General features: G+C 42.3%; 1 protein-coding gene across 1 annotated transcript in view; it reads right to left on the bottom strand.

Annotated features, from left to right (window-relative positions):
- lrp2a (low density lipoprotein receptor-related protein 2a) overlaps nt 1-16,986 on the bottom strand; it is a 45,793-nt gene that overhangs the window by 18,768 nt on the left and 10,039 nt on the right. The window contains 29 exon segments of the mRNA XM_070915292.1: nt 38-970; nt 2,049-2,237; nt 2,421-2,660; nt 2,752-2,965; nt 3,119-3,296; nt 3,857-3,966; nt 4,154-4,297; nt 4,594-4,760; nt 5,596-5,724; nt 5,966-6,143; nt 6,310-6,538; nt 6,660-6,844; nt 6,981-7,192; nt 7,802-8,050; nt 8,428-8,442; nt 8,795-9,175; nt 9,335-9,451; nt 9,909-10,028; nt 10,571-10,810; nt 10,949-11,230; nt 11,337-11,474; nt 11,699-11,829; nt 12,043-12,168; nt 12,946-13,138; nt 13,723-13,926; nt 14,180-14,320; nt 14,526-14,728; nt 14,876-15,082; nt 15,542-15,765. Coding sequence (XP_070771393.1) covers nt 38-970; nt 2,049-2,237; nt 2,421-2,660; nt 2,752-2,965; nt 3,119-3,296; nt 3,857-3,966; nt 4,154-4,297; nt 4,594-4,760; nt 5,596-5,724; nt 5,966-6,143; nt 6,310-6,538; nt 6,660-6,844; nt 6,981-7,192; nt 7,802-8,050; nt 8,428-8,442; nt 8,795-9,175; nt 9,335-9,451; nt 9,909-10,028; nt 10,571-10,810; nt 10,949-11,230; nt 11,337-11,474; nt 11,699-11,829; nt 12,043-12,168; nt 12,946-13,138; nt 13,723-13,926; nt 14,180-14,320; nt 14,526-14,728; nt 14,876-15,082; nt 15,542-15,765 — 6,079 coding nt within the window.

The raw sequence follows: 16,986 nt of genomic DNA, 5'->3' as shown, positions 1-16,986 counted from the left end.
AGAGGAACAATGTTGTATGTGTAAGTGCAAAACCTACCTGAAGCCACCGCTACAGGAGCTGCGGTGGGAGAGGACAGGCTGATGTAGCTGATCTTGCTTGCTCCTGCACCTGAGCTCTGTGTGTAGTAGATCCTCCTGTCTGTGAGGTCAAAATCGAGTGCCACTGAGGTACGTGGCACATTGACCACAGGGAAGGGCAATGCATGGTCCTCGGGGTCGAGGCGCAGGCTGCGCACAGTGCTCTCAGTCGTGTAGATCAGATAATCATCCCTTGACACCACACAGTTCTCGTTATCGGCTGCAAGATTCCCAAAAGCGCAGCTGCATTTTTTGTTCTGGTTACCTGTGCCAGAGCCAGGGAGGGCGAAGCAGAAATGGGCACAACCTCCATTAGCCTCTATGCAGGGGTTGTAGTTAAGCTCCTGGGCAGTGGTAGGCTGGGTACGCTGGTCAAAGATGGTAACATCCCTCAGCATGTTGATGTTGTCTCTAATGACAGCAGGCTGCTCTGTGCTGCCAGGCTGTTTGCTTGCTTGAAACACCTTCTTGAGGTTTCTGTCTACCCAGATGATGCTGCTCTCAAACACTGAGATTCCATAAGGAGTTGGGTAGCGACTGCCATACCTGACTATCTCTGTCTCCCCTCCTTGAGGGTTGACTCGCGCAATCATATCCAGGGAGTCATCTACCCAGTAGACGTAGCCAGTTTGCCAGTCCAGAGCGAGACCTCGTGGAGTAATAATCCCTGATGACACTAAAACTGTGCGGTTGGTTCCGTCCAAGAGTGCTCGTTCAATTTTGGGGTTCTGACCATAATCGGCCCAGAACAAGTATCTGTTTCTGGGGTCCACCACAATGTGACGTGGCATGTCCACCTGGGTCTTCAGCAGCACCCTGCGGAAAGTGGTGTTCAGGCGGAGCACCTCCACATATGTCTCAGTTAGGAAGGCGTTGGTGAAATACAGGTTCCCTGAGGAAAGAATCCAGTAAGCTCAGTATTTAAAGTGGCATCATGTATTTGTAAGTCATGAGAGCATGAGGTCATCAATCACAATTAGGTCACAATTAAAGTAGAAATTACTAGCTGACATGTGATGATGTTATCAATCCAATAACAAATAGATTTTTCTGTTATGCCTTCATTTGTAGTGATGCAATTATAAACAAGTGACAAGCAAACAGATTTTCCCGCCTGCATCTGTCTCTGTTTTTCCTAAACTAGCTGATTAAATCATCTCTCCTGTCACCTGCGTGGGACTGATCTCCCTGCCCTGTGAGTCCAGCACTGTGATAAAGCTTCTTAACTTTGACGCTACCAGACAGTCTGCTGCCTGACGCCTGTGTCATACAACAAGTTCAAATTAGGCTCTCTTTTGGTTTCCTGGTTTACATCAACACATTAAGAGCAGCACATTTAAAAGTTAAACTCTTCTTCGCTGTGGGAAAATTAGGTTGTTCAAGACACAAACGTAATATAAGATGGAGAGGTAAAATATTTGGAATATAAGCACAAAATTATAGAAATGACTTCATCATGTAAATATTATACACTGTAGGAAATATACACTTGCCAGCATTTTAAACATGTTAAGTAGAATACAATGAGAATGGGAGGTAAATTAATTACTGAGATTTATGCTCTTGTGCCAATGGTCTGTAATGACCAATACTGACCATTCTAACAGTTAGAAGTAACACTTGTTTCTGCTGCCAAAGCTAGAAAGGAAAACAGACAGCCTAACTGTCTATAATATCTTCTACAATATAAGGTTAAGATGCTTTGATGGTGGTGAACTTAATCTACATCAATGTCAGAACCAACACCTACATAACAAGTGACTGAGACCTGCATCTAAAGTGTTATGTAAGTGTTGTGGAAGTACTTCACATGGATAAAGATATATGACTTATGTGAAGATTAGAAAAGCAACCAGGAGGGCACTGAACGAATGAATAACAAAGATCCAGAACAGTTCAGTTTACTGTAGTGACTTAATTTGACACTGCTCACAGTATTTAGTTAAAACAAACACATAGATTAAGCATACCTGCAGCCCAGTCCACAGCAATGCCTCGTATCCCGTTGCGTCCTATTCCAGATGTTACTACACTACGTAATCCTGAGCCATCTGGCTTGATCCGTCTGACCCCATTCTGTGTCGCCACAGTGCTGCTGAAGTCACACCAGTAGATGAAACCAGAGGCCATGTGTACATCAACATGTAAAGCATTACGACCTGCAAGAGGATAACCCAGTCATGAGAGGCCATTATTGTTACTTCAAACACAATAATCATGAACATTTCATATTCAGTTGCTGTGTCAGTCAGTTATTTAGTTTATTACTCCACCTAAACTTATTTTCTATTTTTTGACTTAAATTTACTCAACATTTTCGTTAGAACATTAGAATCACCAACCTCTCCCAGCTACCGGCACCATGGCCTCAGAGTGGTCTGCCCCTTCCAGACTGAAGCCTTTGATAGCAGATAGAGTGGAGATGACAACATAGGACTGGTAGGGAGCGCACGTCCTGTTGTCAGCATTAAGTTTAAAACCTGTGGCACATGCACAGGTAAACAGACCCTGCGTTCGAGGCAGGCAGAGCTGCTCACACACTCCCATATTGTTGGTACAGCCATTGGATGTACCTGCAGAGGCTGAGTTTGACAAGAGAATACATTATGACAAACAAAGGCCAAGAACAAACAACAGAAAATGAGGATGATGGCGTCTCCTTGTGTTACGCACTCTCTCGATGGTGCACTTTCAGAACTCTGAGTCCAGAAACGTTGTCTCGCAGCACAACCTTGTTGGCACCCGTGGACTTGTCCACACGCTCTATGACCTCAAAGTTGCGGTCAGTGAAGTAGAGGTAGTTTTGATAGACAGCTACACCCCAGGGGTGAGAAAGGCCTGTCACTATGGTGATGCGGTTACTCCCATCTGGATCACCACGCTCAATCTGTGGAGATTCACATGCCAGACAGGCAACGCGGTATGTTCATTTTGTACAATTATCAAGATTAACATGAGGTTGCATATCATATTACGTTTGTCAGAACCTTATGGAATGAACACATGGTGATAACTGAGAGCAAAGAGAGTGAAGACCCACCATGCCAGTGCTTGTGACAGCCCAGTACAGCTTGTTCTCCTGGATGTCCACAGTGAGGAACTCAATGTGATCTAGGTTGTTGGTGAACAAGGTGACAGGGTTTAAGCCATCCATGTCTGCAGATGCCACCTTTGCAGGGATGCCACTCTCTGTTCCCTGGTCTGTCCAGTACAGTTTGCTTAGAAGACATTCAAGAATGGAGGTTAGTGTTTGTGTCTCAGACAATTTACACTTTAGTCATGGATCTCTATGGTTATTGCTTTTTAATAGTCCTACGTACATTTCATAATCAACAACCAAGATAAAAGTTGTCACAATTAAGTGAAAACCTTTAATCTCCAAAATATGACGTTTCAGGAACTCAGAACATTAGCCTTGCATTTAGTTAAATGACATTTTCTGAGTTAATTCAGTGGAATTCAAAGGTTTTCATTAAGTTAGATAATTATCTCAACCCACAGAGGACCAGGTCATACATGAGTTGAAGTATGCATAGTCATATTACCCAAAATCAGTGTTGCAATGTTTTCACATTAGAGTGAGAAGGGATGGCTTAGAAATGTCTCTTGTTTCTTGAGTGTACTCTATTGTACGTTGCTGGGACTTGAGTGTGCAGTGTGGTATTCAGTAACACTGAGTTCTCTCCAGAGGCAGAGCAGATGGCGATGAGAAGGCTGTTAGAGCTCAGTAGCTGTGGGGATGAGTGGCCCTGCCAGGACTGTGTTAAATGGGGCTTACCCACGTGCTGGGTCCACTGCAATGCCAACAGGACTGCCAGCGCCAGTTGGAGAGCCGTTATTTGTGATTAGAGTTTTCCGGTACTGTACCTCCCCTCTCAACTTCAAAACCTGGCCGAGCACAAACACAGACAGGTGCAATTATTGTCTTGCTTGTTAGTGCTGTATGGTGACACTGCCCTTATTCGCACTTAGTTTCTGTTTTCCTATTACAAGCGCAATCACAAGAACATTATTAATTTTAGTTCAAGCTTAAGTCAGTAATAATAACAACAGGACAAAGTATTGTTTGTCTCACCTCAATAGACTGTGTAGATGGATTGGTATAATACAGGTTCTCTGTTATCCAGTCCAAGGCCAGGCCAACAGGGGAGCCAAGGATGGCTGCAGGGGCAAACTCTGTCCTGTTAGTACCATCTGACTTCACCCTGTGAATTTCACCCTGGTGGACAAAGGAAGACAGATTCATCTCAACCACTGCTGAATGTAGATGTGTAGAGTGAATATTGTGTTGTGTTTTCCTGGCATCTTTTAAGTTAGTTTTTATTGTATATTTTTACTGATAACCATAATCTTAAAGTTCTTAACTGAGCTGTGACATGCACGGTTACAGTACAAATACAGTATGTGTCTTGTATAACTAATAACACTGTGTTTCTGCATAACACGAGTTCCCTGTTTACTATACCAGATTAAGAAGTAGGAAACTGGAAATAGCATGTTTGGACAGTCACTTACTGGGTGCTCCACCCAGTAGATGGTCTCTTCACTGTCATCAAAGTCAACATCATAGCCATTCTGAAGCCCAGCAACAGGTACCATAGCATCATTACTCTTGTCATCTGGGTTCAAGGAAATGCCATAGATGATGCTGTCTCTCACAACCACCAGGAAAGGATCTTCAACTGCAAGTAAAAACGATAATAAACGATAAAGCAGTCAATAAACAGTCACAAACAATACATTTACAAACTGCTCTTCCTACCATAGAACCAGAATTTTTCCTCAAGGCTGTGAATTACAAAATAGAAGTTACAAAACTAATTGAAACAAAGTTAGGAGAGCATGTTTCCTGCATGTGGATTTAGCCCATCGTAATCCAAAACTAAAAGTTGCTTTCAATGTATGATACCTGGTGCAAAATAGGGATCCTGATCTAACAGGCCTTTATCTATAAAGAGGATTGACTGGTGAAAGTTGTTTCTACAATCTGATTTGCTTTGTCATCAGAGATTAGAATCGATGAATGGTTGCGGGGCATTTTCATTCTTGGATAATCGTTGGCCTCAGGGGGAGACTGTGTTCTGCTTGGCTTGAATGGGCTGAAACCTGAGATGAGTTAAGCTGTTGACCTAGGGGGGCTCCTTGGACTTTGGATTAAAGGTCCCTTGTCTTCTTAAGACCTTGAAAGACATACTTATATGATTCTTAATATTTATGACTGGAACAGCAGTTTACAAGAGAATCTAAATGGGAGACTGTTGACAAGTACCTGGATCGATCTGTAATACGAGTTTAGTATTTTCAAAGATTTCTCTTCGTACCAACATTGAGATGGCTGCAAATAAAGCATGCGAAAACCATCATTTTCGCAATAACAGGTTTTCTCTTTTACAACAATAACCACACTAAGGTTGATGTACCTTATGGGTACATCAACTTATCAACTGCATCAGACCTGACTTCCTTTTTCATCAAACTGAGTGATGAGTGTTTGCCTCCATTTGGCAGGATGCATACCTCTGGTGCAGGTGATTTGGTCTGCTGCCAGTGTCCAGCCCGAGGGGCAGGCACACGAATAGTACATCGGCCCCACAGCAGAAAGCAGGCAGATATGAGTGCAAGGACTCCTCAAGCAGTGATTTTCACCTACAAAGTGTCAAACCGCACATGCAAACACAAAAACACACGCATACCCGCAAAGAGTTAACAGAGTAGTTTTCTAGGATTATTCTTAAATGTATTTACAAAAACAATGGTCTTGCTGCATGTTGCAATTATTATCAATATACAAGAACTACCAAACCAATTCAGGTGGTCAAGACAATGGTCAACATCAGCTAATACTGGTTGTCAGCTAATTGGTTAATGTAGGTTATCTTAGCCATACCTGCCGGCTGCCTGGCTGGGTGTACTGCCACCAGACCCATGGGCTGAGGGAGGTTGAACAGCATCACTGTCTGGTTCTCCCCATGCCACTTATGAGCTCGCATCACACGGTTGATGTATCTGTCGGTCCAATACACAAAATCCTCAAAAATGGTAATTGCGTGGGGATGTTGCAGTACCTTTTCATAGAGAGCAGCAAAAGAAAAAAAATGTGTCTTACACAAACTATTCAAAAGGAAATTGAATGTGCTCTGTTCAATTTTAGATTATTAACATAAATAAGTTCTCTACATATCATTCAGAAAACATCATCAGAATAAACCCTCTTCCTACTCATACACTCACCAGATCACTGGCCAGAACTTGCTTTCTGTTGTTGCCATTATAGTCGCAGTAGTCAATGAAATCCAAGTAGGCATCAGCAAAGTACAACAAATTGTTTGGATAGTCTATGGTTAGACCATTGGGCCAGTATAGCTTGTTGCTTATGATAACAGTCCTCAATTTCCCATCCATGCTGGCCCTCTCAATGCGAGGGTTCCTTCCCCAGTCGGTCCAGAACATCAGGTGAGCACTGCAAAACAAATGGTCGTCTTTTAGCACCAACTGATTTGATAATGAAAATCAGTGACCACAACATGCATCCCATTCCGAGACAGATTTAAAACAAATGTGTTTCTCTGTACGTCACTGACCTGTCCCTTGGGTCCAGCACCAGGCCTCGGGGGTTGGTGACATTTTCACTGACTAATACAGTACGATGTGTGCCATCCAGTTTGGACACTTCAATAGTCTCCAAGACATAGTCAGTCCAGTACAGGTTCCTGCCCACCCAGTCCACAGAGAGGCTCTCTGTTACAGTCACTCCACTATCAAATATCTGTCCGCAAGAGACTCATTATTAGTTAAATATGGGTGAAACAGGTGAAAATGAAATGACATGTAAAGCTGGGAATAAACACAAAACGTTTTAGTGCAAGTTATCTGTGGTGACAAAAAGGACCAAACAAACTCACCACAGTTCTGTCACTGCCGTTTTTGTTAGCACTCCAGATTCTGTCCTGGCTTGTGTCGGACCAGTACACACGGTCAGTGACCGAGTCAAAATCTAGGGCCACAATGTTGCGTCCATCTCGAACCAGCGAGCGCACCACATTGGGCTGAGTGGTTATGTCATCTTGCACAATCTGATTTCGACTGGCCACTAGCAAGAACGCCTGACGAGAATCTGTAAACAGACATCAAATCTCTGTTACCTATTTTTCATGTCCATTCTCATGCTAATAAGAGCATTTATCAGCTTTTGCATGTCTACCAAAACTCTACAACAGGACTGTTAAATAGACCCTACTCAAATGGCAATCCTTGGGGAATGCACTTTTGTCCAAATAATGACCTTTTGTATTGCAAAGCCTTTCAGCGGGTTATCTGTGTAGAAGAGGAGCTCATGTCAGGCACACTCCCCATAAACAGCCCTTTGTTGGTGATTATGTCCTAATTATACCAGTGATGGCCAGTGAGTGACATATATGTTATTTGTCTTATCTAAAGAAATCAGAGCAGCAAGGACAGACAAAGGAGAAGAAAGACAGTGTGTCAGTCTCGCAGTCTGGGGGCCAAGCTCCCCCTTTATCATAGTTCACTCATGCCCAACAGCCAGCACAGTGGGAAAAACTAAGATATGTACTGTACAGGCAAATCATCTTGACAACCAAATCACTGGAGGACTCACAATTGGCCTATTTTACTGCATTATGAAATTATAGGTTGTTATTTACGACTACCAGGGGAGCAATATGTTCCATGCACAAAAGGTTTAAGCCATATCCCTCCTCACCTGAGGCCTTGCAGGTCCGCTGGTCTGCTTCGAGGGAGTAACCATCCTGGCAGTGGCAGCGGAAAGAGCCTCTCTCATTAAAGCAGTGCTGGCTACACAGTCCAGGGGGATTACACTCATCTACATCCTCACAGGTTTTGGAGTCATTGCTCAATTGATAACCCACAGGGCACGTGCACTGGGCCCCAAACGGCCCTTGGATACATCCATGGGTGCAGCCAGCATTGTTGTCAGAACAGCTCTCCTGATCTGAGTTGAAAGCACGGAAAGCACAATTTAGAACCCAAAAATGGAAATTAAGTAAGTAAATGATAACGCATACAACACAAATACAAAATCCACCAAATTATGCAATTAATATACATGCTCTAATGATAATTAATGAATAACAAAGCACTAACTACTTCAGTAAGTGTCTTTAGAAGTGCTACTCAGAACTATTTTTATGGATATTTGGAGCAACTTATTGTTACATTTACAACACACTCTACTAAGGACAACATTTTTCTTTGATTTTGTTTTGAAACAAATATGTAAATATGAAATTAGTTAATAAAGATATCATGTTGAAAATGAATCAAAACTGCTTGCAGCATTTCTACCAATGATTGAGAGTTTGTTCCTACCTGGCAAAGGCTCGTCTGAAAGTAGTGAGAAAGGCAAGAAAGGAAAATCACAGATAATTTTAAGGTTAATACCGGTCAAATCACACACATGCATGATTTTAACACAAGAATCCAAAGACAAACAGATAACATTCAACTCAAAATTTCTGTGAAATGTGGCCCCTCCTGTTTACAGAAGACAGGCGCTAGACAAATGTCAAATTAAACAAAATCAATTGAGAGTTGGATTCTGTTTGTCATGTGATGTGAAAATTTTATTGAATTTGAGGAGGCCAGCAAACACAGAAATGTAATAAATACAATCAAGTCTTTTTGATAGACAAAGAACATGTTCCAGACTGACTGAGAAGGCAGAGATCAGACTTACTGCAGAGAGGAGACTCGTCAGCACCATTGGGGCAGTCAGGAGTGTTGTCACACACTGTGGTGAGGTTGATGCACACACTGTGGCCAGGGCACTGCCACTGCCAGCTTGGACATCGGAAAGGCGGCGTGGGACAGTCTCTTTCATCGCTCATGTCCCTGCAGTCGTTGTCCCCATCACAAATCCAGCTCCGTAACACACAGTTTCCATTGTCACAGCGGAAGAGTGAGGAGGGGCAGGTGCGAGGCGGGCAGGCATGGTGTTCGTCGCTGCCATCTTCACAGTCTGGATGACCATCACACTCCCAGGTAGACGGGACACAGCTCCCGTCTGACTGACACTGGAACTCACTCTCATGGTGGCACATCCCTGGGGGCCTAGTAGCTGAGATACATTAGAAAACACCACAGACAGCATGTTAGCACAGTCCAAAATTAGAAAGTAATAAAATATATTAGCAACCGTGTACATAATTATCTCTTAAGACTTCAGTAATGTTTTGGTAATATAACCTATGACCAAAGGCAGCGTTTAAATACTTACGACAGCCTTGCTCATCTGAGCGATCACTGCAATCAAAGACCCCATCACATCGGTAGTAGGAGTTGATACACTGGTGACCACGGGAGCACTTGAACTCATTCACAGTGCAGTTGTAGACTGAAAAATCCAGTTGAGTATGTTAAACCTCATATTCAATATTTCTGTAGTTTTGTATGTGTGCTGAGCTCAGATGTTGTGCAACACAGGTAATGAGATCAATAAACTAAGAGGCTTAGCAAATGCTTGTTGAATTTTCAATTGACCTCTACAACTTTTTGAGCATGTTTAGCTGGTACAAACAGAGCATTGCTGAATGCATGAATGACTGAACTATTTAATTTATTCTTTATTGGGAAATGTGTGATAAAGCTCCAATTTACAATTTCTCAAAAGTGAGAGGCTGGGCTAAAGCAAGTTCACAATTAGCAACTTATAGCAACTAATTTAATTTGTTTTATAAATACAAGCAGAATTAAACTAAATAGATTTGATCAAATAGACACTTAAAAACAAGCACCAGATGAAACCAGCAACTATATGTATGTTCAGGGAAAACTATAATCCAGATACTTACTGCATCCCTGCTCGTCCGCCCCATCCACACAGTCCCTGTCTCCATCACAGACATAGTTGGGGTCTATGCAGCGGTGGTCTGGACACTGAAACTGTCCTGGATGGCATGTGTTTCCCAGATCTGTCAACACAAATTGTTAGACGGCAATATGAGTCTATGAGCTAATCTCCTAGCCTTTCCTAGCCTTGCTTCTATAAGTAGCTGATTAATGGCAACTGTGTACCATTGGGTCCAAAGCAGATTCAGTGTAGCTTAAAGCCATAAATAGTTTTTTGAGTAACCCATTTGCCTGACATAGGTGGGGCATTTAACATACGTACATTGTCTGATCCTGGATAAACTTAAGAGGCATCTAAAAATAGTATTTGTAAAAGTGAGTTATCTCCAGTGACATTGTGACCAGCTTTTATCTCTATGCTTTTATAATTAAGGTTATATACGTATATTAATTTATCACTTCATCAACTGTGCATTAAATTTACATCAGGGCATATTAAACTCACTCTTTCCCAACCTGATTTCAGTATTTTCTTTAATAACTGTTCTTTTTCCATCTCTTTCTCTTCTCATTTTTCTGCCTATTTTGTGGTTAGAGTTAACAAAACATGTGTCTAAGCAGATCCTATTAATTTTAAGTTATTAGCCTCTATAGGGATACTCACGGCAGTCAGCTTCATCTGAACTGTCCCCGCAGTCATTATCAGTGTCACAACGCCAGGTATGTGGGATGCAGCGGTGGTTGGCACAGGTAAACTGATTGGCAGGGCATGTTCCAGGCACCCGCGTAGGGCAGCTGTACTCATCGCTGTTGTCAAAACAGTCATTGTGCCCGTCACAGCGCCACCCTGCAGGCACACAGTGCTTATTGGCACAGGTGAATGCAGAGGGGGAGCAGGTGGTGTCTGAAAAAAAAGATGATTAAACATTATAATATGAAACTGAATTTTAAAAAATCCAGGGGCATGAAACTGTTTTTTACTCTGGTCAGGTCAAGCCAGCATAATGAACTGGATTTACGAAAAAAGAAAAAAAAACCTTACTGTTAATTCCACAGTTGACTTCGTCACTGTTGTCATGGCAGTCGTCAACACCATCGCATCTGTAGCTGTTTGGGACACATTTGCCGTTGCCACAGGAGAAGGAGTTGGCTCCACACTGCAGTGTGGGGGGCTCATTGGAAGGGTCTTCCACACATGTCTGTTGGTTGGGCAACAGCTTCATGCCATACGGACAGCCACACACCCTCTGTGAGTCTGGGGCTGGGAAGCAGAAGTGGCTGCAGTCTCCATTAGGATTTGTTGGCCTGTTGCAGAGGTTTGAACCTGAGAAGGGGAGTGGAGTGTAATTACCAGGAATACGACGGACAAGTGTGAGCCTCAGCTACGCATTAATAGTGGAGCGAGAAGAGCAGTGAATAAAGCTACTGACCAATCTGAGAGTGGGAGTTGAAAGACTTGACATGCATGATGTGGCTGATTCCTCTTCTGATAATGACCATCTCCCCACCATCGGTCTTGCGCACACGTACAATGCCACCCAGGCGCCAGTCAGTAAAATATGCATAGCCTTCAAGGGACAGGAGCAGCAGAGCATAACCTCAGTTACTTTATCCGTCATCACCTCCTGGTAACAGTAATTGCTCTTTTGACATGATCATCATTAAAGCAAGAATGACAAACCACAGTTCAAGCCAATGCCAGTGAAATGAACTTCCTCTTTATTTAGATAAAATACATGATCTTCAGCCAGAACTTTATAGGTAGCTTGTTATTTATGCCAGGACTTATTACCTTCAAAAATGGTGAGACCAAATGGATGGGAGATCTGGGTAATGCGGTCCAAAGAAATCCTGTTCTGTCCATCAAAATTGCTGTGCTCAATTTTGTCAAAGAAGGCATCCACCCAATACAGACGCATTGAGCTAGGTGGAGATCAGAGCAGAGAGCAAGAGTTTAAGATCAGTCACAGTCAAATATTCTCAGGGGAATGATATGAAGAAAACATTGCTATAGCAACCAAAATGTATGGGTAAAACAATGAAAAATTACATAAATCTTAAGTGTAATGAAGACAGTGAAATGGTGTTTTGTGGGACTGTTATTTTAGCCTCATGGCTATGGGATGTTTGACTCACCTCCAGTCAATAGCTAGGCCATTTGGCCAGCCAAGAGTAGTGTTTACAATGGACATGGCATGTGACCCGTCACCCCAGGCCCTCATAATCTTCGCTGGCCGGTACCAGTCAGTCCAAAAAATGTACCTGTGGAAGTAAACAACAATGAGCATCAATGTCAAATTTCATTCAAAACTTTTAATATTTTGAAACATCTACTGTACCTGGGTGACAATAAAAATATTTATTTAGATATTATTTTGGATACTTTCACATTATAGAGCTTTTCTGTTTAAGCCAACTTCTTAGTGTTCGCTACAATACTGCCCTTCACACTGAACTAATCTCAGCTGTTGGACACAGAGGCCTTATGACTTTGAGGCTATTGGAAATAACAGCTTGCTCTAAATAAGGATTCCTTTTATCAGGTGGGGGCTTAATTTGAGGACATTTTAATGAATGGCTGAGCACATCTTAAGGTGTCTCAGAAACTGAAGAAAGCTACAACTCCCATGGTTACATTATCAGTAGCTTCATATATTTACTATACTGGCAGCACATACAATGTATACTTTTAATCCATTTAAATGTTTTAAAAATGAATTTTACTGATTAAAATGTAATACATGTTGAAAATTCAGTACATATGGGCTGTAAACTGGCTAAAAGCCCTTTTATTCATCATACATCAGGGCAGCATCATAATACAGTGAGTAGGAATATTTCCTTATACAATCACATAACCATGAACTTTGCAGGCAAAGTATGAATCCCTACAAACCTCAAAATTGCTTTTTTATAGTTTTATAGTTGACCCTGCATTATCAACATAACCTCTCTGTGGAGGAGTACAATACCAATATTTGCTTCAAGGAACAACAGTCACAAAAATAGTTTTAATTCTCCGGTCCTATTTTGATTTACCCAATGAGAGGATGCACCACGATGGCCCTCGGGTTGTTGAGGTTACGTACGATGGCTCTCCTGGACTTATCAGCTAGCTTCATGACAGATATGCTCCTGTATCGCGGGTCAGTCCAGTAGAGGTTTTTTGAAATCCAGTCGTAAGCCAGGTCCTCCACTCCATCCACTCTGTTGGCTGCCAGTACCTCCCTGCCTGTGTAGATCAAAGCAGTCAGACCACCGTTTAACACAGAGATGAAAGAGGAACACATTTAAATAAATAGGCTGTCAGCTTGCATTTTCCCCATGTGGACCGGACAGAAAAAACTAGAGCAGCTCCAAAAACAACATCACTGATCAGAGCGATGTGACTGCTTGTGGATTATCACATTAGTAACTACTTTCCATAACTAAGGTGATAGTTTTGAAACTAAATATAATAACTGCTTGGTAAAACATTTTTGATTAGTTTTTCCTACACATTTTCAGGTCATTCATTTGAGATGTAAGTTGATTATATGATCCATTTTCCACTGTCCATACTCCTGTCCACTCCCTCCCCCATAGTACCAGTCGGCCCCATCAGGCACTCCCTTAACTCCCTGTATAAGCCTGGCCGAATCACATGGTAGAGCTCTCTGCTTGGAAAGAAATTATCCAAGGATGTAAGCACAGAGAAAACACTGGAAACATATTAGCTGCATATTAGTTTTTCATTCTCCACAACATGCCGTGAATGTGTACAGTAATTAGGAAATTCTAAACAATTCAAGACAACTAGATTGACAAGATGCTCACCAGTCCCATCCACTTTTTGTTTATAGATAATGTCTTTGGTTGTGTCTGAGAAGAAGATAGCATCGTCTTCAGCACTAAAATCCACCCCAACAAAGTAGGAAGGCGATCCAGTGACAGGCAGGATGATATCTTCCTGAGAAGAGAGGTTAAAGGGGATCCCTCTCACGGCCAGCTGGCTGGAGAACAGCAGGAACTGCCTCACAGCTGAAGATAAGAAATCGGACGACCAAATCAAACAAAATGACGATTCATGCCAAAGACATTCAGCCTCTCAAAAACATCATAACACAAAAGAAAGGGTTAAACAAGATGAAACCCTTGCAGGCTGCTGCACAGGTGAGTTTTGGGTGAACCCCCATCTTTGGGGCATTAAGTATAATTTTACACAAACAGGAAACATACTCAGATATGTTCAAGAAAAAAAATCCCTACTGTTATAAGAGAAATGTTCTCTTACCAAAGCATCGCTTGCCATCAGCATGTAGGTCATAGCCCATGCGACATTTACAGCGGTAACCCAGTCCTCCATTATCACTCCTGTGACTCAGAACACAGATCTGCTCACATCCACCTCTGTCTACACTACAAGGGTTTGGCACTAGAGAGAAAAACAAAAACAATCCCAGTAATTTACATAGTTATATGAAAGGAATTACGGATTCGGATCTCCTTTCGAAACGCTAGCAGTTACATTGCAGAAAATCTGGGTACATTTATATTATACTGTAGAATGAACTGTGAGAACTGTGAGCTGCATCAGGACCACACTGAGCAGGACACAGTTGGCTCACTGAGGGGCTTACCATGTGGCTGTTTCAGCTGATGTATCACTGCTACTCCGTGTGGTGTCTGAGATGTACTATAAACAACTTGAGGACTGCTGTCAGTGAACTTGTTGGCTTTCATCACGGCCATCTTGGTCCAGTCCGTGAAATAGACATTGTGCTCAAACAGACTGATGCCAAATGGGTGAGGGATCACAGCACCACCATGGACTACTGTTTTTCTATTGAACAAATGTTAAGAACATCAATGCATGGGCCTTTATACTTGTTTACCCCACATAATTCTTGGGGATTAGCTTTAATCTTTTTGCTGTAAATTCACCTAAAATGCTGGGTTATTTTGGAGGAATAAAACATGACATATTTACCGATGAAGGCCATCATATGTTGCAGTTTCAATGTAGTCATAGCGACTGTCCACCCAGTAGATGCGCTTGGCCTCGATGTCCAGTGTGATACCAGCTGGCCAGCCCAGTTTAGTCCCAATGATCCCATAACGGTTGGTGCCATCCATGAAGGCACGCTCCAGGCCTGGTTGTCCATTCAGTGCCTCCCAATCTGAGAAGAACATATACCTGTGAAAGGAGGTTAAATGTTTAATCTGCCATTTTTCTCTGAGGTAGGATCATTAAATGAGGACTGCTATGTACATCTGGGACCACAGAAATAACATTACAAGTATTAATTTAAGAAAATATAAAGGAGACTTTTCCTCTTGTTAATTAAGTCTAGCATCCACGACCTCACATTATGTCCCCTGGTGGGTGGCCGTGCATCTCTCCAAAGAACTGTACATTAATTTACGATAAGCAATTTATCTGTAGCCACCTGGCTCTCCTCCCCCCTTGAACTATACTATTGGATTACAATGAGGGTCATCACTTACATTGCTCCTCACTAATCCACCCAGGGCAATCTGCTAATCTCACACACACCCCCCATTATTCCATGCCAATGGAGCACGACAGATACTGTATGCGGGGTTTGGGAATGGGTGGTTAAATGAATGAATGGAAACTGGGAGATGTGCTTACCCGACAGTGGGGTCCACCGCAAGTCCTCTAGGGTTTCCGAGGTTTTCAGTGATGAGTGTGACCCGGTTACTTCCATCAAAGTCCACCATGTCAATCCTGTTGACGCTGGCCTCCACCACATACAGTTTATTGTTCACCCAATCCACCGCCAAGTTCTCAGGATAGTCAACTGATACATTTAAAACCACCTGCATGTTGGAACCGTCCATATCCACAGAAAACACCTGTACACAAAAGACGCCATTGTTGACAGGAAATTAGCCCTTAGGTGGTCACTGCTTCCAGAAATGGGAAAGGGAAAATATTAAAGGATAAGCTCACAGTTTTTCTTGATACAATATTCACATGCCCATAGGTACATTGAAAGTGTTATTGGTCAATGTAATTGTTACCCCTGTCCATACTGGCCACAAAGAGAAATCAATGTAAGAAAGGATTTCTTGCATCACTGCAAGTGATTGCAGACAAAATTCAAAGTCCTTATTCTGAGTAAAAAATTCATCTTTAGAAGGCTTTAGGCTTCAGCATTGTGAAGCCTCAAGTGGGCAAGTTTCAAAATTATTTATTATTTTTACAAAATTCAATGGATGCTTCAACCGACAGTGCTTCCCTGCTGAGCTGCTGCAAAGACACACTAACGCAACAAGGGAATCTTGCGCTAACAAGACTGCAACTTTGGATGATAGCTACGTGATTTGTCTAACTCTACTAACAATTGCTCTTGGTTGAACTTACACAGAACATAGACCCCATCAGTGAAACTGAAATTGCTTTAAGATGGTACCACTTTGTGGCCAGTATGAGCAAGAGAAACAATTACAGCGAACAAAAACTATTTCATTGTACATATGAGCATATGAGTATTGCTTTAAGATAGTCTTGAAAGAATGTGAACCTATCTTTTAAGAAAGAGTATGATTTAAGAGTAGTCTAAGGCAGTCAACAGCTGTCACAGGCATGAATGTAAAGGTAACAATAAGAAACACATTTTAGAAAGTAGAAAAATCAGAGAGAGATTATTTGTTTGCTTGTCTGATGATTCCATCTTTCTGTGAAGCCTGTAAAGTGGTTTTCTGCTGGTTAGGGAGGTACTGCTCTTAGCAGCCCTGTTTCTTTGGAAACAAGATCCAGACGTCTAAAAAGCAGGATTTTCAACTGACCTGTTTAAAGAGAAACTGAAGATGTGGAAATAGCCTGGTAGTTTAACCTTTCTGGTTGCATTCACATGCCCTGTTTGCGCTGTCCCTACTTTTAATCTGACATGCTGCCATGAAGGTGGCTGATACACTCAGATGCCCAGTCACAGATATGTCCTTGCCTTTCAGCCCAGTGGCTGCAGTTCAAACCATTGGGGAGCCAAAGCATAGGCCGAACAAAGGCTTTTTAGCTGGCCAAAGAATGCATATAGATGGACGGTGCCACTGAAAACAAATACAGCGTGATTA

This window comes from Enoplosus armatus, chromosome 11 (assembly GCF_043641665.1).
Source record: "Enoplosus armatus isolate fEnoArm2 chromosome 11, fEnoArm2.hap1, whole genome shotgun sequence".
NCBI lineage: Eukaryota > Metazoa > Chordata > Actinopteri > Centrarchiformes > Enoplosidae > Enoplosus > Enoplosus armatus.
Note: the sequence above shows the minus strand (reverse complement) of the source record. Positions and strands in the feature narration are given on the sequence as shown.